Source organism: Takifugu rubripes, chromosome 1 (genome assembly GCF_901000725.2).
Source record: "Takifugu rubripes chromosome 1, fTakRub1.2, whole genome shotgun sequence".
Taxonomy (NCBI): domain Eukaryota; kingdom Metazoa; phylum Chordata; class Actinopteri; order Tetraodontiformes; family Tetraodontidae; genus Takifugu; species Takifugu rubripes.
Window position 1 is genome coordinate 8,938,956 of NC_042285.1, and position 25,325 is coordinate 8,964,280.

The 25,325-nt window shown below is 40.5% G+C and overlaps 1 protein-coding gene across 1 annotated transcript; it reads right to left on the reverse strand.

Moving 5' to 3' along the window:
- Positions 1-25,304, reverse strand: spata20 (spermatogenesis associated 20). The gene is made up of 16 exons (XM_003961374.3): positions 25,082-25,304; positions 24,093-24,224; positions 23,960-24,024; positions 23,724-23,878; positions 23,496-23,639; positions 23,059-23,260; positions 22,859-22,989; positions 22,619-22,723; positions 22,160-22,234; positions 21,053-21,265; positions 20,698-20,890; positions 19,664-19,832; positions 15,211-15,419; positions 12,433-12,632; positions 10,552-10,632; positions 1-1,590 (listed from the first exon to the last, which is right to left on the reverse strand). The coding sequence occupies exons 1-16, from the start codon at positions 25,273-25,275 to the stop codon at positions 1,396-1,398; spliced, it is 2,463 nt and encodes an 820-aa protein (XP_003961423.3). The 5' UTR covers positions 25,276-25,304; the 3' UTR covers positions 1-1,395.
- Positions 25,305-25,325: the final 21 nt, after the last annotated feature.

The window sequence follows — 25,325 nt, forward strand, 5'->3', positions numbered from 1 at the left end:
TTTAGGTGCAGGGTGGTTGCTGGTGCAAATGCTTTATTTTTTAAAGAATTTAACAAAAATACTGGATATCCTGCACATATCCCAGCTTTCTGTGTTGCAGGGTAATCAGCGGGCTAACGAGATTTAAACCTTGTGTACTGTTGGCTCATCAAAATCAATAATGAAAGCAGTAATGGGTTTCTTGAAAAAAGCTAAGTAAGACATGATGAGAGATGCTTTGATCAAGACAGAAAGTGCAATAAAAAGGAGACTTATAATGCCCCAAATCCAGATGGTTCACAGTTGGATAGGTTAGCAAAAGCGCTGTCAGTTCTGAGAGAGAAGAGAGTGATTCCTCTCTCACTGTTTTCCTGCCCCAGGTCCCTCCTCCTGGCTGTGTTTTTATTCTTTGGCTCCACAGAAGCAACCGTCTGTCAAAGGGACTTTCTCAATCTTTCAAGATGCCAACCAAAACCCGAAGAAAAAACAGAAGGCGCGGAGCGGCTCACAAAACCCGCATCTCTCGGGTGAGGTGAGACACGCTGCATTCTGCCGTTTTTTTTTAAAATCTCGTATTCTCTGGCTCCAAAGCCCAGCAGAGGATCCTCGCTTTAAAGATAGCGATCCATCTGTCTCACCCATACCCACATTTATGAGCCCGTCATCACCGCAACGCAGTCACAGCGCTTTTATAAAGGCAGGGAGGGAAAGCATAAACAGTGGGGCTCAGCTCATGGCAGTCTGTCCATCTGTGGCTGTCAACAGTGTACTTGACATCAGAAACATGTCACCCCTCAATTCCAGATGCCTCAAACCTGTAACACCAGACTCAGACGGGTGTTCTCGCCCTCCACTGTCAGATCCATGTGACACGTGTGCAGTTATCTGGAAAACACTGGCCCAGGGGGAGGGCGGAAGGGGACAGACTGGTTGATTTGCCAAATTTTTACGGACAAAATTAAGCATAGCGGTTGCTATTTGGAGTCATGCTGAGGATCTATAGTCAAAACAAACAGTCAAACCAGAATGTTTTTTGGAAATGCTGCTGGATTCTTCTTTTTTTTCTCCTCCAAGCTCCTGCTACTATAGATACTTTTAACAGGTTTCTAGCACACAGCCTCTGCGGTTGGAGGTAATATTCAGCTGGTATTGCAATAAAATACATTGATAAATTATGTAGTAATATATACTGGTTGTTTAAAATTAGATTATGGGGAAAAAATAAATAAACTTTATAGTGATCTATTAAGAACATTGAGTGTTGCTTTTTATTCATATACATTATACATATACACATAAATATATTTGAATTTTTTTCTTAATTTAACCAACTTTTAAATGTTAGTTTTTAGTACTATTCAAGCACACTGACAGCCAAAATAAGCAGGATTGATGAGGTTTACAGTGCCCCTGATGTCACTCGGCCTGTCTTTTGCTAGTCTCGTCCAGCAGCAGCCTCCGTAGTTCCTGGGGGTCAGTTACTGGAAGAGAGCAGGTGAAGTTGTGGCAGATGTAGGCGGTGGCGACACCGTCCTGCTGTGTTATGGAGTAGAGAGCAGGATGACGCTGCTGCAGGGAACTGTCCTCATCTCCATCAATGAGCATCAGGACCTGTCAGAGAGACAAACATGAGTCCAAAACTGCCAGAAAGTCAAATGTGAAAACTTTACACTCAAACAAGTTAAATTGAGACCCAATAGATTTGAGTGCGTTCTGTAAATGAAAACATCCCAAACTGCAATGCAGGTGGTTTATATCCTCGGTAAAATAAGACATTCTTGTCTCGTCTTTGCAGAAGAGTTCCAAGAGGTGCTGCTTCTGGACAGGCAGTGGAGCAGAGTTAAAGACGGGCTGACCTGTCTCGTCCCTGAGGCTGCTTCCTGTCAAAAATGTGTCACTTCCTACCGGGCCTGGCAGCGTCCCTCGTACAGGACAGAGTGTGGCATGACAACGTTCAAGAGTGGGCGCTGACAGAGCCGGGTAGGAGACCGGGTGAGTTCTGATGATGCCCCTCATCTCAGGTGACGTTCTGTCAGACAGCTCTGACATTTCTGTCAGTAAAATCTTGACTGAAGGTCAAACAATCGCGCTGAAGCCTAAACACGCGCCGACCGCCGCTGCTTCGATTTGAGTGGGAAGCTGCTGGTGGTGTCCATCATTACACCTCCACCAATAAACACATTCAGTTTACCATTTTCTCTCCTATCTTCCCTTTAGAGCATTGCTCTTCCGTCTCTGTCAGAAGTAAAGACACTCATCTAACCATCACGCGGAAGCCCTTCTGATCTCATTCAGCCTTGTTGATGTGGTTGATCTGCCGCATCAATCACAACATTTGCACAATATTTCAGATGGATGACCTGACGTTTTACTGTAACGTGCGGTGGCATGCTTCGACAGCTGTCCTACAAATATATCCCAAAACACTGAAGCCAATGGAGAAGCCACACATGGCTAAAAGTGTGATGGAATGTGTTCACAATGGCATGACGGTTGCTATGGAGACAGGAGGTCTTCCCCCATCAAGGAGGACCTTTTTCTCTCTCCTGATCCTGACACTTCTTTTTGTGTGTCAGGGCTTAGCGCTTCCTCCTGGATCACTTTCAGCACTGACCACCTCAACTCAACGTTAAAGTCAGGCTGCGGCCCCAGAGGTGTAGCGGCTGTGGGCGTGCACGTGCGTGTGCTTGTATGAAAGAGCTGGAGACAGTGATGTGTTAGGGAGGGAGTGAAGCAATGCTATGCGAACATATTTATATGTGAAGAAGATCTAATAGATATAAAGGGCTGCATGACAATTTGTGATCTGGAATTATGTGTGTTAATTGTTTCTGTGCGTACGAGTGTGATGGATACAGGGTTAATCATTTTAATCTTTAATCTTTTTTCCTCACTTCGTATGCCCTGACGCCTACAGCTTCGTCACCCTCCTCTTACCTCGCTCTTACAAACCTGTCGAGCACAAACAGTTTAAACCCACAAACACACACCGGGACTTGTTTAAAGGCTTTCTATCCTTGCCAGACACTCGGGAAACGATGAAAGAACTTGGACGCACACTTTGCAGAACTGCCGCCGTTGCCTGTAGAAGAGCTGCTAATGGTGCTGTGTGCAGCCAGGCGGGAATAGATTTGCTTCCTCCATCCCTCTCAGTTTTGTCTGTTTCAATCGCACTCCCTCTCTCTCTCACACACACACTCATACACACAAACCAGCATCTGGACTGTCGCCCAGGGACAGAAACAGACGCACACACGATCACAGTTGGACACAAAATCCAAAGAGTGATGGAGGAGGTGGTGGTGCAGCGGGGCCAATAGCCCTGTGCATGTTCTCCAGCATCATTCACATCTTCCTCTCTAATACATCATGCACACAATCGAATATTAGCCTGGCAAGAGGCAAAAGAGGAGGGTTGGGAAGGTGAAATATAGTAGTCAACTCAATATTCTCTCCTCATAGAGGCCACAGCAATCAGTTTTCAGGTTTGACTGTCTCCAACCGAAGACTCATTAGCAATTTCATTCAACTCCAAAACTAAAATTCAAAGTGAGGAAAGGAACCATGGAACTATACAGACTCTTTAAACATTATAGTGCAAAAATCAAGAATAAAAAATCAGAAATGACTGTCTCAACGGTAAATAAATGGTCACACTTCCCTGGGTACCTCAAGCACCATACACAACTAAGGTGTCCATGTGAGCTGTCAAAGTGGTGGACATTTGGATTCTACATCATGCTCACAAAAAATGGGACCGAGTATCACAAGGTCCAGATTACTGATGGATACAGTCGGTAGCATGGACTCAAAACGGCTGTAGAGTATGTCCACAGACATACAGGGTAGAGTTTCTGTTCCAGCCTGAACCAGAGTGACTGAACCATCCATTCTGCTGGAATTTTTGTCCTTTATTAACACTCAATATCAGTTCTTAGCTGCTGTACCTCCTGACAGGATCCTCTCTCCTTAATCACCGCCGTCTGCAGTGGGATGTGACGACACCGCTGTACCGCTGAAGAATTAATGGCCCCTCTCCTCAATCACGCCCAGAAACTGACGACATACTTCATCAGATTCTGTTGCATTTGAGTTGAAAGGGGATTCTCATTTACCCGAGCCATAAAAACCTCACAGAGATAAAATTGTTCGAATTATCGGACCTGAAACGTGAGTGTTATTAAAGAAAGTTGCCAGAAAGTTAAACAGAGGAGTGCATTTTGCAATATGTCATAAATCATGAAAGTTCCAGAAGATTAAATACCAGTCAGCACTCAGACAACCAGGATTTGCTAATATTAGCATGGTGAACCTGCATACATATTTGCCCAGGAAGCACAACTTTCTCTATCTGTTGCACGAACTTTGGTGGCACATAAGAATCAGGTGTCTTTTATTAGAACTGGATTCCATAATAGGTGTTTCATTAGCTCTGGAAAAATCACAAAAGAAATGGTTCCCTGTCCATCTCAGGCTAAGAGATAGCTAAACTGCTGCAGAGAAAAATGAGATGTGTGTGAAAGTATGAAAGGGCTGTAAAATCACACTGTGGAGTCATCTGTGCACGGGGTTTTATAGCAATACAAACCTATGCTGTTTTATAATGCCAGCATAGCATGTCAGCCATTTTACATGATCTAGAATTATTTGGCAGGATTGTTTTTTTTCTAAAGAGGACGTGTGACTCCAGCAATCTACCAGGATTCCAGCAGCAGCTGTTTCATGTAAATCCTGCTTGATACCTGACAAACCAGCCTTGACTGTCCACGGACATGTATGAGTAATGGCAGCTTCTCAGGAAACGAGAGGAGGGATCAAGCTTTTGCCAAACTTGTTGGAAGCGCTTCTCGTCCTCTCACACAACACAGAAAAAAGTAAGGTGCATAAGAGTCTTTGCAGGCTGCAGTAGGATATGGGAATATATAGTGTAAACAGTTCACTTTAAAGATGAGGAAACAGGAAGTTTGAACCATAAATGAAATCCGTAGAAATTCTTTCTGAAAATTTTTTTTAATGTTCACCTCAAGTATTTCTTAAACTGTTAATAAAAAGTCCTGGCGTAGTAAATGAACATAATGATCAGAGCTACTTTTCTAAGACTGCCAACTCTGTCTTGGCTTTGTGTTTCCACCATTGCAGCCACACAGACGGCGTGGTTATAAAACTTCTTTGGTTCGTTTTTAAAAAATAAATGGTTTAAACCACTTGTATTTTTCCTCCTTGTAGTTTCATTTTGATGCCAGCGCCATGCGTCAGACATTTAGGAGAAACGGCAGAAAACACGGTTACAGAAATTCATTAAACTTCAAGATCTAAGAGAATACAAGATTTATGTGATTTACCCAGTGTTGCAGTTCCCAGCCTGTGAAGATAAAGGCAAGAGCCTGTGCTTAAAAACAACCCCGAAAACTGGATTATATCTTTAGCAACACTCAAGATAGCTAAAGATATAATCCCCTCTGCTACAGAAAATATCCCCGATATCTTTATTAGTGAGAGTCACAGGTCTTGTGAGACGGCAATGAGATGACTTATAGATTATAGAGAATTTATTTTAGAGCACAATAACATTTAAACAGAGATAATACAAAGAACACAGAAGGTGGCCATTTAACTGGGATGGTATATGCTTAGGGAGCACTTTTCAGCATTTGGAACCTTCTGAGACCTCTCATACAACCGTCACTACACTAGGGTGGTACTCTCTGGCTGTTTCTTGGCCCCTCTCGGGTCATTAGCAGAGAAGAGAAGAATTGATTCCCATACATTACTTACTCAAAGATTAAAACACACATTCAGTCTTTCATGAGACAACAGAGAGACAGCAATGACAGAGTAGTAGGGAGTGAAGATAAAGCGAAGCAGATCAGAGGTCATTGAGAAGGACTGTGAAACTGCCCCAGTATTAATCCTGCACTGTCTTCTGAGCTTAGAAATGCTAGTTATCTTATGTCCTCACATCACCAGGCTAACCTTTCCTCTCATCTTTTCTTGTGAAGAATTCCCCTGGGTGACCCTCTTCAAGTTGGCTGGAACAATCAGCAATTTCAATGTTAGACTTCTATTGTCTGGTTTCCCAAGTCCAAAAAATGTTAGATAAGTCCCTGTAACTTCACAAATGTGTTTCCGGCTTGTCTCTCTCATGCAACAGTTGTGCTTAAAATCCAAGCTGCTGTCTGTACTGACTTGTTTTTGCTTTTCTTCAACTATCTAAAACCGTTCTCTGATTTGTGGCCTGATATAAGAAGACAAGAATGTGATGCTGACAGCACACTTGCAGTCTAGAAGCTTGGTCAGGCTTAATGCCCCAAGCATTTTTGGCACCGGCGTCTTGACATGTTTTTTTCAACACGTGCCACAGACACCTTGCTTATTCTCTTCACATCCACTTAATTATTAAACTTCAAGTGCACTCCAGAGGAGTGACGTCAAAGACTAACTCCCAAAAAGAATGGTCTGACTCCCACAACGCAGTAAAGAAGACGTACTTGGATAGCTTTCTGGGGCAAAAGCACACTTAAAGCTGATTAATTTGCAGGCAAAAAACAAAGACAATTCACCAGGGGAATTAAAAGCCCTGGTAAAACTCTTATTAAACTCATTAAAAAAATTCACACACATAAATCATGTAGAGACAGAAGTTCATACACCCTTGAACCACTTTGCTCCTGCCAAAGGGTGTTGCTAATATATCACCAGAACAACCTTTTAAACACAGAAAAGTGTTTTATAATTGTAAACAATTCTGCCTTCTGGTTTCCATCTATCTTTCTCAGGATTGGTGCTAATTTTGTGGTTGTAAATCCTAAATGGTAAAAATCTGCATCCATGTAGCCAAAAGCAAAATACAGCAGCTCAAGTTACTGGATAATTTCCTATTCTCTTCTGTATCTAAATATAATTCTATTTTTTAAAGAGGTTTTATGATAATTCTATACAATGCAGGTGGAAAATAGCACCAATTTGCTAACTGCAACTTTAAACACATCCAGTATCATTAATTTATTCTGCAACAGTTCCTTCCATTCTCTTCTTGAAACAATTCCTAAACAGTTCAAGGTCATTTTCACACTTGAACACACAAAAAACAAAAGAAAACTGTAGATCTGTGTTACCAGCAGGCCAGTACAGTTCACTGGAGGTCAAGTTGAAACTTATTTGGTTCAGTATGTAGAATATAAAGCAGTCAGCTTAGAGAACCTCTAAGCCAAAGAATTATTGTGATTGCCATCTGACACCCAGGTTTTAGGGAAAATGTTTTGTGGAGAAAGGTCTTGAATATTTTAGCATTACAGAAGTCAAAAACTGACACGTAAATTGCACAAAAAATGTATTGAAGGTTTTACAACCGCAAACCCTCATGCGACCCAGCATTTATTTCGACCAACCAATGCTACTGTTTAAAAATGAGGGCTGAAAGCTATTATTGAAGGAGCAGGTTTGAACTGACTGTAAATAAAATATAAATGACGATCCCAATTTATGTGTTAAAAATATTGTCTGGTGGGTTTGGAGCATCTCACTCTGCACAGTTAAAGCCCACTGGCCTCAAACCAGGAAAAGAGGCAAGGAGTAATTGGATTTAAATTAGACATGTTCCCTGCTCACGGCTACCTAATGTAACATGGAAACCATCCACTTATTCACTCTTGCATGCAACTCATTTAATCCCCCAATTGCAATTTTACATGATTTCCCCTTGTGACTCTTCAAGCAACTTATCTTTGAACATTCTTGTTCATCATTCCTATTCAGTATAATTGGCTTCCTATAAGATTTTCAGCATTGTCGTTCGACAAATGTATTATTTTGACTAAGGACTCCTAAATTTGCTTAAGTGTTACACAAAATTCTCTAAAATGTTGCTCTTGATTTCCAGTCTTATCTTCCAGCAGAATATGCCCCACTTTACTTGTCTTTTCAATGTTAGCGTCTAGAGTGTTGAAAGAATTATTTTTTTGCTCTTTTGTAGCAGCTGTTTTCTTTCTGTTGCAAAGGCCGTCTGTCCATAGCTGATCCAAAGAGGTGCACCTTTTTCTGCAGGGATGACTTTGTTTGAGGGGGATAAATGCATCACAGTGCTAGAAAATTACACTTTAGCTGATACACAGGCAGATGTACCAAACACTAATGGATAAATGTTCTCACAACACCTAGAAACAAACTCTCAATTTTAGTAACCATACTGGCCAGTAAGTCCATAAAGAAAAACAAATTTGTTATTTCTAATGTATTATGTGCAAATATGATACATGTGTTTTTATAATGGAAGTAGATGATTAGCTTTACTTTTTTGTTTTCATTATGATTTATAGACACTGAAATGATGAGTAGTAACTGGAGAAGTTGAAAGGTTGATTAAGAGAATTGTGACATCACAAGGAGTTTGCATTTCCTTTTTATGATAGTTTAACTAACCTGGCTCCTAGTTTTATTTTTCCAATAACAAAATCAATTAAACAAATGTTCCATCCACATAAAGGGCAGTGAATCTGGATGCAGGACATACCAAAACAACCTGGAGCTAAAAACCCCACAGCGGTTGTGCTAGTTTGTTATGACTGATTCAATGCAACACTGTCAACACAAATAATCAAGTTCTTTCAAACCTGACAGCTGCAAGGTGAGTGTTTGTGTCTTGATATGATTGTACATAAAGCAGATCTGCCTTAACGGCATCTCGATCTGCTCTGTTTGCAGGGATTTTGAATGGCCTGAAGATAGTGCCACCTCTTTATACTGCAAAACTCATTTATATTTCAGCAGGTCACACTCACTCTGTGTGTGTGTGCGATTGTGTGTGTGCTTGTGAGTGAGTAAGTGAGTGAGTGAAAGGAAAAAAAGGTTACCACTACGATTGAATTTACTGGTGTAATTTAGGTTACAGACTGCATAAATAACCTGACTTTGCTGTGTGTTTTTAGCCATTGAAGCAAAATACAGAAACAACTAACTTACTGTGACTACACCAACCCAGAATGTTTGTCTTCGGCATCACATTTGGGGAAACCTGTGTTTACATGCTGCAGTTCAAATCCGAAATGCTTCACCTGCTCATTGAGAACAGTGGGGCCAACCATCGAGGTCTGACGGAGCGGCAGCTGTCATTCAGTTAGCGCAGTATCCTACATAATGCAAATGTCACTGACTCAAACAAGCGATTGTTACTCAATTGTTACTCACAGACCTGTAACTTAAATGTGTGTAAAAGAGCCATATGAACCCGAACGAATTTGGTCATTTGCACCTCACACAATTTAACCTCACAAAAACAATTACCTCAGTCCTCCTGGAACGGTTGCGAGGATGATGATTCATTGATGCTGTTTGATCTGAGATTACAGTATGGGTTTTATGTTTCTTAAAACTATTTGCCATGAACTAATGGGTCAAATAAAATACTCGTCTGTACAAAATGTGCATTATACTCTTTTTCTGTTTTTGAATGGTTGATACCATTTCTGATCTATGGTTGTAATCCCCTTTGGACCTCTTTCAATGTATTTTGGCATACACTAGAAGAGCACATCATCCTTTTCTTTTTTCTAAAGTGCACTGCACAGGAGAACAAAAAGAGAGAGATAATTACCGATAGATCTACATTGAAACAAGAACGAAAGTATTTGTTTAGCATAGAATCTATGTAATTGAAACATTGTCTTGGAAACGGCAAGGACATGGCCATAAAACACCTTCACACCTGTGGGCAATAGAAAGAAACAAGTCTTATAAATACTCATATCTTTGGTTACAGCATAACTCAGTACAAGTAATGGTAGTGCAGCTAGTGCATTAGCTGGAAACGGAAAAACTCATATTTACCAGTTGGGGAAAAATGTGTCCCTCATTTTGATTTGGACGAGAAGAAAAATCAACAGGAACATCAATGTCAAATGTGAATTTGACCCTTGACTGTGTGGAAAAAACAAAACAAAAGACCTCCAACCTCCTAAAACACCTGCTAAAACAGCGTGGTGGTATGCAGCCAGTGGAAGCGTATCCCAGCAACAAGCCCGTGGCATCCTCAGAGGGTGACTGCTTAATCGTGGACAGCAGCCGACAACAAGGAAAACGAAATAAAGCGTGGGACTGAACTATGTGGTGGCTGAAAGTCCTGTATCACCATGACTGGCTCTGTCTTGTCAAACAGATAACTGGGTATTTGGCAAATGAATAAATAAATAAATGAATGAATGAATGAATGCATAAAATCATGTAAAAGCAGCCTGGAAAAGGAACAGGTGATGGAATGTGAGGAAATATGATATAAAGTAATATGAGGAGTGTCATGATGAATTAATTAAATTACTAAATACTTTAAGAGTATTGTGACCATTATCGTGAAATAAGTAAATGGTAACAATATTGATGACCTCAAGCCTTGCTTCAGTATTTTACACTATTCATATGCCAGCTGAAGCAAGGAATGGGAAGGCTTTGACCTTTAAAGGATTAGACTGAAACCAACGTTACACTAAATCAATGGCCGTCTGTGGGCCACAGCCCGATCTTTGCTTTAGAACCTATGACATGCAGGCTTGTTAAAATGACACATCCCTTTTATGTCCTTACCTTATGTGGAAGGAAGAGTGAGTTGACTGTTGCAAGGAGCGTCACAGTGTCTGGGGAATCCCTCTTGCCACAGATCACAATCTTAAAAAATATAAATAAATAAAGTTCAACAAACAAGGGAGGTAGGGGGTTGGGTAATGAGACAAAAGAGTATGAACAGAGCGGGTTACAAGAAGAAAGGTGTCACATAAGAGGAAGTAAGTAAGTGAGACGGAGTGGTAGAGGTCAGTGATGTATTTGTTACCGTAACAAGGGAGGCAGCTGGATTGTCTGGAAGCGCCACAACCCTGGGCTCATTACCCTCACTCTGCAGCCTTGACTCATCCTCCACAGGTCAGAGATGACAAGGAACCTAACTATCCCCCTACTGTCAACAGCACATGACTACTGCCACATCTGCTCAGAGAAAACTTTCTGATCTGAGAAAACTTTGTGGGCTTTGGCCGGTTTCAGTAGTTTCAGACCCAAGGCATTAATATTTTAAGTGATTATATAACTCCGCGTCTGAGCATCACAACTAACCCAAGAATTTCATGATGCCTGGTAGGAAACAGGGGAAATGAGATTTTCACAGACAGTATATTCTGGGACTAGGCGCGCATGCATTCATGAGGGAATGAGGGAAAACCGTTCCGGGATTCAGCTTGAGTGAGCATATCAAAGGGTTTACCATAAATCAGTGGTCCCCAACTTGGGGTCCGGGACCCCCTCAGGGGCGTGCCGGAGATTGCTGGGGGATGAGGGGGGTGAGGGGAGGCAGAGCTTTGTTTGTTGTGAGGTTATCAAAGATGTAACGTGTGCACATTAAATTTGAAAAATGTCAATAACACACCCAATTGGATAATCAAAATTCTTTATAAACCACATTAAAGTGTATTATGCTTTTATTTACCAACACCTTTTTGACTGCATAATTTCTGTTCAGTCTTGCCATCCCAGCTAGCTAGCAGCTATACTTTGTCAATTATTCTCCTGCGCAAGAGTCAGACAATGACTAAGAAACCAAAAAATGTTTACTATCTCACTGTATTAAAAAAGAAAATGAGGCAATATCATGATTGTGATTTAATTTTAGTTTTATGGAACCAAATGTAATGGAGTATGTATGCATGAATGTACTGAAGTAGGCCTACTCTGGATCTCGGAATAAAGTTATGTTTGAAGTTTAAATGTAAAGCAAGAAATTATTTAATATCTGTAAAATTTGTGTGTTTTTTTTTTCATATGACACACCTGATGACATAAAAATGATTGTAGAACAAATGGAACAGGAATAAAGCCATTTTTGGTAAATACATGAGTTGATAACCTCATTCTTCTGATGAACTTGTGCAGGCAGGGGTGGTGGCTGCCTTGTTTGGATGCATGCTTTAAGGAAAAATGTTGGGAACCGCATAAAAAATAAAGACTACTGACAGAGTGTCATAAATGTAGCAATCCTGTAAGTGTGAACTGAAGAGTATTACAGCCATAAACAAGTAAACAACACATCTTCAAGCAATACCTTTCTCTCTGTAAGGTATTTAAGCAGTTCTTTAGCTCGTTAAGAGTTTTTTGCTAAACTCACACTACCTATGGAGTACATTAAGAAAATATATCTGTATATCTCAATATGTATCTCAAACCATTCTCTGTCAACAAAATGCCAAGATGTCCAACTATGACGGTTACATTTGCTAACTAGCCTGCTTGTGATTGGAAGGGGGAGTTTAAACGGATGGCAATAGTTCCAAAAGTAAACATTAGATCCAATAGTATGTCAATTTTAGAAACTGATACATCATAAAATTAAAGAAAAATTGCAATCTCCTGATTTACAAAGATACAAAGAAATAAAGTAAAATGCCAGCTGTAAAGCAATTTAAAAAGTAAAAAGAATACCTTTTTAAGCGTGTAGTGCTGGGCCATGAGGGCCCGAACCATTTCTGGCAGTGCTATGGGGACCTTCGTCAGGCGGTCAGTAAAGGCCGCCAGCAGCCGTTCGGACTTCTGCAGCCACTCCTGTTTTCCAGTGTACTCGGACAGTCGCAGGAGATTGAATGCAGACACAGAATTAGCACTGGGCTCAGCTCCATCTTGGTCTGCATGAAACACACAGCAGCAAATGCTCTTACATTCTGATGGCTGTGCCTAAACTCAGGTTTGACCACTAAATATTTTGAGTTTGACTTGCGATCTTCTGTCCGTGTGGCACGACTAGGGGTTTGTTCAGCTGGACTGATTTTAGGAAATTAGTAATAATTTTTGTTGCTCCTCTGTTTGACTCACTACTCATAATGATCTAATGAACTGAATGATTTCCATCCAAGAAATAAAAAATACAATTCTTTTTACAATTAAGTGTATTTAGCACAATGCTGAGTAACCTCTTACGTCAAAGTTAATTTCAAATTGAAGTCTTTACTGTGGCAAAATAACGCTATGGAACAAAGACTTAGGTTGTTAGATAAAATAAAACTTCTCAATCCCCTATTAATCATATTTGTTTTTGTCCCTAAAAATGTAACATTCAATATCTTATGTAAATATTGTATCATTATTTTTTCTGAGTATTTTTAGTGATCTAATGAACACTTATTTAATATATCAAGTATATTTTAGCCCCAAAATGAGATTTTTACAAAATATACAGTATATATAAAATCAGAAATTCTGTCTGACACACTGATTTTCACTTTACTCATCCAAAACAAACAAACAGAATGTGGCAGTGGGGCAATAAAATGTAGAGTAATCTTTCATCTGGCGACAGGCATCTACACTGCACGGAGGTAGCGTCACTAATAGGCTTCAACCCAACGTAACCCCGCCATCATAATGGTGCAGTCAATCCTCTCAGATGAGGGACCACTCACACCTCAGTTCTGATAAACAGACACAGATGTATGTGTAATCATCTCACAAGCACACAACAAAACGAACACATACACACACACACTCAAAACTACTGTATCAGATCTGTCAACAGCTCTTAACCAGTAACGCTACTAACTTTTTTTTTTTCAGTTCCGGTTCTGTGCTTGAACTATTACTATTACATCTGTCATAAGTGTTACAGATAAATTTATTCAAAAGGGATTGAGAACAAAGAACAGCCCCTATCAGTCAGACTTCAGACTGGAGTTTCTGTGAGTTTATATGGTAGTACATGCTTGGCAACATAACCTTCCCAATTAATCACTTACAACAATAGGACGACAACAAAGATGCCTATTTTTACTCAGATTACAAAAACCATCACGACACAAGCTAAGTCTAATAGGGAGACAGTTGCTAACTGCAAATCTAAAAAAAACTTAAAAGAAAAATTGAGTATTAAAAAAATGATAATGCTGTAATGGAAAGTTGAGAGGCACTAAATCAGATTTGTCTGGAAGGGGGAGAAAAATGAGGCCACTGACAATACATAATATATTACAGTAAAGATATTAGCCTGAGTGCAGATGTCAGGAGAATAAGAATACAAATACAAATGGGAGATGTGAGCTCTCATAATAAATTGTTGTTGTCAGACAAAACATCTCACCAGCAAAAGGAAAAGCTCCACAATTGAGGACTATCTCCAGAGTGGAAACTCTGATGTCTCATATCCAAAGTAAATGTCTGCAGCTTCTCTAAACTAAACTGTGGTCTTCAGCTGGAAGAGGGGATTAGCATCCATTTTATGGTCTCTATCAATTCATATTAATCATATGAATCCGCTTAAACTCTTTAGGCCATGACATTTTATTGCAGGGCAACTCTGCAAAATTACACAAGATGCAAATATCTAATGCCAAAACTTCTGGGGACCATGATTCCAAAATAAATTTCATGTTAATGTCTACATTTGCAGAAATAAGGGACCAACTGGGTGAGCAGTGAGCTCCCGTTATGGCTGCATCTCCTCATACAGAAACTTAACTCATGTGACATGTTAACACACAACTATATCCAACCCAAATCCTTTTCCGATATCACTGATATTAAAGTGCATGAGTATAACAATATAAAGTTGTTTTTGTTCCCAAAAGTCATACTGGAAAATACACTAGTTACATAACAGTGACATTAGGAGAAGCATGAAGAGGATCTGAGACTCTAAAGAGTGTTTTCTTAGCAGACAGACAGAAGAACAGAATGGAAATGGCTTAGACAGATGTTGTGAACAAAATGGTTGAAAAATGACTAAATGCATTCACAGCAGATTTTAACCTGAGGGAGAGATGATTACATCACACTAAAGGTCATTTTTCCTAGACATTTGTTGGCCAATCCTGCTGATGTCCCACTGCAACAGTGGGAAAAAAAAGGAAAACTCATCCCTCAACCACATCTCGAACCAAACTGGACCCCACAAAGAGTACGGTATTCGCTACTAGGATAAAGACTAATGAGGAGCCACAATAAACAATAAACTGGATCCAGTATTCAAAATTGTAATTTGCTAACAAAACTAACTTAAAATTGGATTTTAAAAAGAATTTGCTCAGATTTATTTACATGATATAAGTTTCGATTTTGAATTGCCTAATTTTGATTGCAACATCAATATCCCTTCTGAGCTAAACCAACTTTGTAACTCCATCAGGCCGAGAATTTAACCTTTGAACTTTCATTCCTCACTAATGTCCTGTATACCAGACAGGGCATATCTGTTTAGACGTCCATCACTCTCACCCTCTTTGAGTCGCAGCAGGACAGTGAAGTCGCTGGGATCGCTGCAGAAATAGCCTCCACCCTCATCATCCCAGAACAGCTTGTCCTGCCTGAGCTGCAGCTCCTCAGCCCACCTCAACCACTCCGTCTGTAGTGTGGCCTCATGCAGGTCCAGCAAGCCGCAAATGATGAACGCATAATCATCCAAGAAGCCAGAGATAGGCGGAGATCTGCAGTACACAGCAGGAGAGTGGGAGATGGGAAGAAAAAACACACAAGTGGGAGAAAAGTGAGAATGAGGACAGATTTCATTAAGAATTTATTGAAAGATCAGGGTGAGGACTAAAGGGATTGGTTACTGTGGGTGACCTAGTTCAACTTGTTTCCTTCTACCATCGTGTTTAATAAACCAAAAGCTTGTCTATGGCAGAAACCCACAAGAAATTGGCTTGAAGTAAATGTGTAGAAAATAAGAGGGGCAGAAGGAGAAGATAGTGACAGCAAAGAGCTACATTGGCAGTACAGTCAGAGTAGAATCTTGTTTTTTTTTTTTAGCATTTTCTCTATACAAAATTCACCATCTGCCTGCCACCGTATTTGTTGGACAGTACACGGTATCGGATCATTAATGCATGTACACACACCAGTGTACAAATTGACTTTGAACTTCCAAAACAAGCAGAACAGTAACTGGATGATTCTTCATCACCTGTACCCCCCCCCCCCCCCCCCCCCCCCCCCCCCTTCCTCACCCCACCCACCCCACTAGTGAACTAATGGCTGCACCTACTTCAATGTTTAGCCCTCATCTTCTCAGCCATTCATACTTTATATTATTTCTATTTCATTTTATTTTGCCAAACATCAGGACTTCCCACACCAGTTTCAGATTTCCCATAATAACACCCTGTCTGGGTGAGTGTTGGACGATAGCTGGTGACAGACAGCCAGATATACAGCCCACTGGGTGAGGCCTCTGCTGGCTGTTGGTCAAGAGGCTGAAAACAGAAAGGAGACTTGAGAAGCGACGAAGAGCAGAAGGTTAGGTAGGGGTGAAGAGTCATATCTGTGCCTATCTTTCCCAGACAGACAAACGGGAGTTGATTCTGGGCTCAAGAGGAGACAGCAGCCGCTCCTGGGCTGGACATAACAGTGGAGTCAAGAGGAATTTGGAATAGCATGACAAAAAAGATGGAACAAGAGCTCAGCTAAATACATTTTTTGAACAGAAATTAATTTGTACAGCCACTTATTAAACCAGTAAAACAAGAAAAAACAAAACAAAAAAACAACAACTTAATACATGAAATGGCGAGCATAGTCGAGTGACCCACTAGCATCATAGTGGAAATCTTTTATTACACTACATGCCTAAAGACTTCGAATATATACTTAATTATGACTGACATGTATGAACACATTATATTACAATAATCTGACTTTTAGTGGTTGCCTTATTTTTGTTTTATTTATTATAACATCCATGCAGTAATTATGGCACAAGAGGGCGGCAAATATGCAGTATATGGGCAAGTTATTTTTACTATAGATGGCTGATTTTAGCAACTTTTATTAAAGCAGTAAAATTTTAAAAAGCAGAAAGCATCTGATCACAGTTCCAGATGTAAGTTTAGGTTGAATTCTACTGTTATTAGTCAGAGGGCAGATCAAAACAGAGCCCTGTCATCTGGCCAAGGCGACTATAGTTGCGGAGACGATAACCTCAGGCCAGACCTAAGAGGGTGACACCAACACACAAAAATGCAGCAGCCTCGGAGGAATACTCAACAGTGCTTTCATTCGCACCTTTGACGGCCTACGTTAAGTGACTCATTTCCCCGAGAGCGCAGATCCTGACAGTCCACCGCATGGTTAGACAAGGAAAAGGCTTTACAATAATTGCTTCATAATGAGGTTCACATATTGAGCTGATCTATTCCTCCCACAATAAAGCACACAGAGAAAACCACTGGGGCGATGTGACTCATAAAACACACTGTTGCCCATCAGTTTTACAACAGAGCTGACCCCTGTGCTCAGGGATAATTTAACACACTTGCTCCTGCTGTAGAAAGTACTGACATTTACATATGAGAAGGATTCAGATTCCAGAATTATAATCATATTTGATTTTCCTCAGATGAAGTGTGAAGTTCATAGATGTTCTCATTGGAAAGCTCTGGAAATTTATTGTACAACGTGTCTAATAATATTGTAGATATCAAAAAATTCTTCATTTAGCAGCATTAACAATAGCAGCAATGATCATCTCGCTCCAAAGCCTAGGCCTGAAGTTGGCAACCCGCACCTCTAAATGACTGGTTCTGATAACTATTTCTCCCACTATATGGTACAAAACTGCTGTGTATACACAGAGGAAAATGCCAAAATATCATTATGGGATGCAGCGCAAATTCACAAATTTGCAAATTTATGCCCAGAAATGACCACTATCACAATGACGATCAAACCTTTACAATGTAGATGGCTGGTAAACATTTGGAAATGAGGTGAAATCGGCTTTTTGGAACCCCATACATACCAATTCTAAATACCAACTCACAGCTTGCAATCTCATGCCTTCCTCTGGCTCTTGAAAACGGCAGCCGGGCTCATCTAGTACGAGCACATGCAACCGAAAATAGATGGCATAAGCTATGTCATGCGGCCGATTAGCCAATGCAAACTGAACCAGGCCTGAAAAAACAGCCTTGGTAAGCATTCTCAGTGCTGACACCATCCTGATTTAGAACATTATATATGAGACAGAAGCCATGGAACAAGGTCAGAAATATCTGAGACAAGTGTGTATCTGATTATGTTTGTGTTCATAAATTGGAGTCATTTAATCATTTGTGTTGTGGGTCTCCTGGCATGATTTTTCTGCTGACTCGGTGGCATTTAACACTTTAACACTCATCCATTTACTGTAACTGGGGCATAGGGCTGGCCAACAGAACGAGGACACCTGCAGCGGCGGAGTGTTAGCATCAAGGGGATGTGTGTTAATGTTCCTAACACCAGTATCTGCCACCATCCGATCTGAAAGCGTGCATGATTGATGTCAGCGCGCACCAAATCTGACTTGTTTAATGTCATGGGAAATGGAACATAAATGGATTGTTAGGTATTTTGTTTACACAGCTACATTTCTGCCGGTAGGAGATGACTTATTAGACCTGCCAACGATTTTAAACAATTTTATTTGAGCACTGTTATTGTACAAGGTCAATAGTCAATATACACAAGAAAACTGCATATACTCCAGCTCAACCATGCTGTCAGTCCAAAAGCTCTGACTAGGAAATAATGTCAAAGTCATTGTCACATGTCATTGACAGTCAAATATAAGCAATCCAATTTAAATGTGCCAATCATTTTTCAGACTTATGGAATTAATATGAAAGGACACATCTGTCATTTGTGAATGTAAATAACAAATTCAATTTACTGCTGCAACCTGATTTATCCAACCATCCCAATTTCCTGCTTTACATTTAAAAAGAGGCTACCACTGTAAGCCTCCACAGACCAGTAAACCATGAACCTGACGTCCACCCATATAAAAAAAACAGCATAGTTCTGAAAGCTAAAGTCTGTGTAGCCTGCTTGTTCAGTATATGTTTGTTTGTAAAACATTTCCTTTTATGCTTTGGTGACCAACCCTTGACATGAGGATGCTTTTGACCTTGAAAAAAATATCTAAATGAAACTAAAGGTTTCTGGTGCTCCCTGGAAGAGTTTAAATGAATAAGTGTCACTATAGTAACAGGAATGCTGTTAGTCAGTAGTCAGTCTGTTAGCCCGTCATTTAAGTTTTTGACCACAGAGATGAAAATAATTGTGTGCTATGGGAGTTATTAAGGTACAAGGTCAGTGTTCGTTTGTACTTATGTTCACCATTGGTTAGAATCTTTTTTCATTAATTCTTACTAGGGCTGTCAAAATCAACATTTGGATCCAGATTATTTCAGTAATTACATTACATTTCATGCAATTAAGAGATGACTAAAATTCACACAATTCTACTCACTGGTGAGGATTGGTGCTTGAACGCTGTTTGTTGGAAGAGGTAACACGATTAAGATGAACCACAAAAAGCAATATGGATGTGGTCTCACAAACAAACCCCCCCCTCAGAATATCACGGCCTCAGTAGATCCCTCTGACAAATTGACTGACAGATCTCTCAATAAACCTGCGGACCAATTAATATCATCCAGGACACAGTCTGTATAAAGATTTTGCAAGTTGTCACAAGACGCAAAATCCTTTTTACACCTTGACCCAAATTAATTATCATCAATCTAAATTAATCCACACTAGCCCTTTGATTAATGGGATTAACCATTTTAAACACTTGAGCCATAACTCTTACATATGTTTATCACAACAAAATTTGAATGACTAAAGGAACAAGTCTGGAAAATCATGAATAATCCAGACTGCCTCATTAAAAAAAAATCCATCTTACATCTGTTGTAGCTCCATGTCGTCTCCAAGGTAACAGGACCGGAGCAAGGTCTGCTGCTCAGGATCCCACATATGCTCCTGCAGGAAGTTAGCTGCCTGCACTGCCCTCTCCAGCAGTGCTTTGTCCCCCAGAACAGCTCCTACGCGAGCATAGGCTGAGAGCATCAGACCTGAGGGCAGTGAAGAGAAAATTGATTTTTGAGCTGACAGAACACTTTCTGAACAGACTTTTTTCATTGGCACTTTTATATTAATTTCCTCTTCCCACTTTCAAATGCTCTTCTGGAAGAAGGCAAGTCTTTGGGTATACCGTAATTGGGAATGTCTTGAGTTCACAAAGCCATATTACTCTACTGCCATGTTCAGAAGATAGTTTCACTCCTGTGTCTAAAATAACACTATATACATTTTAAATTACAACTAGTGTGTATATCATATAACGTTGTGATGCTTGTAGAATTAATTATATGTAACACGAATGAAGGACTTCTTCTAACTGCCATTGCTTTTTAAGAACTATACAAGCATAAAATAAATCCAGTTTGAGATGTTGAATCTCATCTTAATAAATGAGACCTTTTAGGATCAAAATAAATGGCTTAATAACCAAAAACAGACGTAGGCTCTCCCATGGCCCTGTGAACACCCTCTACTGTTTGCCAAGTGGCATTGCAAATTAATGTGACAATTGACAATAAAATCCTGACATTATCGCTCTGCTAAGCAACACTAATAAAAAGGAAATGTCCAAATATAAAGTAAAAAAAAATGAGTTTCTCAGGGAACTAACAAAAATAAATCTGGTTGCACTAATTCTGGATTCTAATTAAATGGAAGATTGAAGGAAACTGAATGCTAAACATCAAGCAAATATATCAGTGGCATAAGAATGATGTATGGATGGAATTTGCCCGAGAAACACCGAGAAAGGCAATCAAGAAACCATAACTAGTAGTCAGTGTATTGACGAACCTGTGCCTCATTTTACTGTTTCCAGGACAACTTTATAAAACCAAAATAATCATCCATCTTTACCATTCCAGGAGGCCAGCATCTTGGTGTCCAGGTGGGGTCTTGGCCTGCTTTTCCTAATTTCAGCCATTTTGGCTCTGGCAGATGCCAGCAGATTGGTGACCTCCTCGATACTGACGCCAAAATTAGCTGCTGTCAACTCTAAGGAGTAGCGTACAATCAGCACATTCTGGCCCTGAAGCTCCCCATGGGGGTCCTAGACACGACAAACAGCACAGGCAGGAGGACATTCACAGAAATAATTCATGGTGTACACAGATGCAAAGCTTAAAGTTTACAGCCAACCCAACAAATCGCAGTGGAACTAAAACAAATGATTCAGAAGCTTCAGCATCAGATAGTTCTCATCAAAACTGACCTGTTCTGGAGAGACGTTGCCTTGTTCCTTCACCCCATAGTGGTGCATAAAGATGTCTGCCTGTGTTGCAGATCCAGCGGTGCCTTCCACCACATCTGGCAAGAGCTCCCGGACTTCTGAAGCCGTCCAGATGCAAAAGGCCCCTTCACGCTTCTCTGTTCCTCCACAATGTGGGAGCGAGTCTGCATCCTCTGCACTGTAGAACCCCCCAGACTGTCCCACACAATATGACAGGAGATGAATGGAAGGAGAGTCCTAATATTGCTGGTTTTAACCTTTTAGCTTAATAAAATAGGCCAATATCCTTCAGACATTATCAGTTAAAGTTATCTGTCGTGGAAAAGCAACTTAGGAGGCCACAATCTTATACAAAGTCATTCCCTTATATAGGGGCTATTAGAATCCATTTAATTTGTTACTGTCTCAAAACTCTCAACCAAATCTGGTAATGAAATGTTTTACAGTATGCTTGCAAATCTGGGGCATTTTAACAGGACATTCTGAGAGGAATCGGTTTAAAGAGTGTAATTTATATGAGTGCAATGTAAACTGTTGGGGCGTGTATATATTGCCTAAACAGTTTTATTATGCGTTCATGATGAGAACTACAGCGCTAAAGCCAGCAAAGCCAGAGAAAGATAAAATCGTAATTTACCTTTGTGGCATTAATTCATTAGTGTATAATTATGTAATAAATCTTGGCAAATTTAATGATTACGATAACTGTAGTTTTCACTGCGGTCCCTGTTCACTGCCGTTGGGCCCATTAATCAGATGAGAAAAGAGGGCTGACCCTCACGGCAGAGCAGGGATTTAAGAGGCTATTTGTCAGTGGAGTCAAACCCTCGCCCCCAAGAGTGTCCTGACACATGGATGCCCAAATACACAATCAATATCTTCCTGTGGAGTTTTATAGAGGTTGTGACCAAACAAATTTAAATTGGAATTTAAATTGCTGTATTTTCAAATCTACACTACATGAGTACTGTGTTGAACCTTTTTATCTTTGTTATGTGTTCATAAATTACCTCAGTGTCTGACTGAGAACACCTAGTTTACTATAGGAGAAAGCAAAAGACATCAACAGATATTCTCCTAAGAATTCACCTTATCGCTCAGGTCTCTGGACACGTAACACAGTATATCCTTGGCCACATCTGCGTAGAATTGTTCACCTGATACCTGGGGAAGCAGCAGAGAAATAGAGCGCACACCTGCTCAGAATTATGATTCATTCCTCAACCTCACACACGTGTGCTTTTGTGTTATTTATCTGCAGGTTAACGCAAATGCTGAGGCTGCTGCTGCTGCCGCTGCTGGACATCCTCATTAAACACCAGCACAAGCATGTGAGCAGCCTTTGAAGACACCTACATGCTCAATGTTCAAGGTAGCTTCTTCTTTCTCCTCACAAAAACCTAACTATGATGTGTACTTGTTAGCCGCTTCACTTCTATCATCTCGTAGACACAGTGCTGGCTGAAAAGTGTCACGCTGTAATGGATTACTTGCAGAGAGAGAGAGAGTTTGAGAGAGTGATGCAGGGTCATGGATCCAAACACGCACCTGGGATGCAGTAATGTAGGCTACAGCCAGCTGAGCCTGATCATACAGCATCTTCTCAAAGTGAGGAACATGCCAGGATGAATCTGTGGAGTATCGGTGAAAACCCTAAAGAGGGAGACATAGTAGAAATCAAATTGAACTATTCTGTTTTTACAGGTTAGAAAATATTTGACAAGCGGCTGTCGATTAACTGAAGAATAAATAGATTCAAGGTATTTTTCTAGTAGAAAGTGCAGGAACCTGGGATACGTGGTCGTGGATGCCTCCCAGTGCCATCATGCGGAGCGTGTGTAAGGCCATCTGAAGAGCCTCGACTCCCTCTGAGGTGGAACGATTCATACACCAGTATGACATGAGGAACATCAGATTCACTGTGAGGTGACAGAACGGGTCAGACGGAGACCTTAGAGGCGCACTTCCATGGTGTTTTTCCAGTTTACCTGGTGATGGGAATTTGGGTGAGTCTCTAAATCCACCATATTCTTCTTCGTAAGAATTTGCTAACTGTTGGAAGCAGCGTTTGGTAACATCCGGGGCAAAAGGAGGGCTCGTTCCTGCATCGGCAGCAATGGCTGTCCCTTTCTTCAAGGCTTCGAGGATCTTGTTTCCATTTGATTCCAAGGCCGAACGATTATTGGTCCACTGAGACGAGAAGGAAATAGTTTTTTACATGCGGATGATAAAGACAAGGTTCAGCTGAAGCTATAACCCAAATTATTGTGTCAAAAGGCTGGTGAAAGTGTCGTCTTAGCTGGAGATGTTTCATATTGTGTGAAATTTGGGATATTTGGGACATTTATTGCCAGTGCACGCAGAACAGGGACAAAATAAGAATGTTCTGAAATTCAAATACTAAGAAAAAAAACACTTTCTCTACCTGGTCGATGATTCTCATAAGAACAGTCTTGAGGCCTGGCCTTCTTCCGTGGTCTCTGGGAGGGAAGTACGTCCCTCCAATAAAAGGTCGAAGGTCAGGCGTCAACCATACACTCATTGGCCAACCTCCACTTCCACTTGTTGCCTGAAGATATGAACAGAGACCAACATAAATTAGGCTCCCAAGCAGAATAACTAAATACAAGAAGACCATGAAAAATGCCCACACCTGAATAAAGGTCATGTAGACCTTGTCCACATCAGGTCTCTCTTCTCGGTCCAACTTGATGCAAACAAAGTTGTCACTCAAGATTTTGCCAATTTCTTCATCCTCAAAAGACTCTCTCTCCATAACGTGACACCAGTGGCATGTTGAGTAGCCCACTGGGGGTCATAGAGGGGCCGATTTAGAGAAAACATTCCTAGACTTACAAAGAACTCCTGTCAATTCAGAGCGTCTCTCACCTGATAAAAAGATTGGCTTATCCTCATTCCTCGCTTTGTCAAAAGCCTCTTGTCCCCATGGATACCTATGATACATAGGACATTAACATGCACTACATCATCTCTCAGGAATGTGTACATTAAAGGCACTCACCAGTCAACAGGATTGTGCGCATGTTGTAGGAGGTAGGGTGACCTCTCCTTGGCCAGCCTGTTGGTGCCTCTGTGAGTGGGAGTTGATGACCCCTCACCCCCTGATGCCATGCTCATAAACAGGGATGAAAAGCTGTAGAGACAAAATATATACAGTATACGAAAAACTATAAAACAATCATCTCAGGAAACCTGTACATAGAGGTAATTTATGCATGGCTCATAGAAAAGGAAATTACTACACCTCAAACTGCAATATTAAGAACATAAAAACGGAAAGACTAGTTCATTATATTGTATGTCTTAATACGTTCTCACTGGACTGTGTAGCTATTGTTATATTTGTTCAATAGCATCAGCGAAGAATCCTGCAGACTTATACTATATTTGAACACTGGGATGGTTTAGAGAATAATATAGAATAAGGAGTGATTCTGCAGGTGTCTATTATGGAACTTCTTTTAAGGTATGAAAACTCTCAAAATGACTCCTATTCCGAAAGTTTTTTTTTTTTTTTTTAATTCCAGCACGAAAATGCATTTAGTGGATTGTTTATATTGTTCTCTTAACTTTATATTAAAGCTGACACTACAGACACCTGTCAAACTTGCACACCTGGAAACTAGGTCAAATATTTCCTATAAATGCTGCTTTTGGGATTATTAAAACGTGCCGAAATAATCTAACAGTAATATGTTTTAAAAATAGATCTTTATTTAGCAGGTCACACCCACTGGGAATGATTTATTCTAAGATTACCCTGATCTATACAATTTTGTAATAGAAGTTTTGCTTCTTATCTATTAGCATGAAACGACCCAACATCGGATCCTGACAAAGCAAGCATTGAATACACAATTTTGTTTATTTTATTTTGGGATGGCTAATAAACCAACCAGGTTGATAAACTAACAAGTAGTCCATATGCATCCTGTTAAAGTGCGCAGCGAATCTAGCGTTAGCATTAGCACGCTGAGTTAGTAGCTTCACCTGAAACAGTGGACCGGCTGGGAACGGTGGCGCAGCCTTGAGCTGTAGCTCGGTGGGTGTGCAGTGTTTCTGAAGCGCCTTCTATGACACCGTGAGACCTGTTGGGAACACTCAGTTCCAAGGACTGATGTAGCTAACAAGCGTTCCACAGAATTACATTTAAACGTCGACTGACGCCATGCTAATCTTAACATCCTAATCCGTGTGTGTTGCCCAGTAACTTCGTCAAGCTAACATTAGCTAC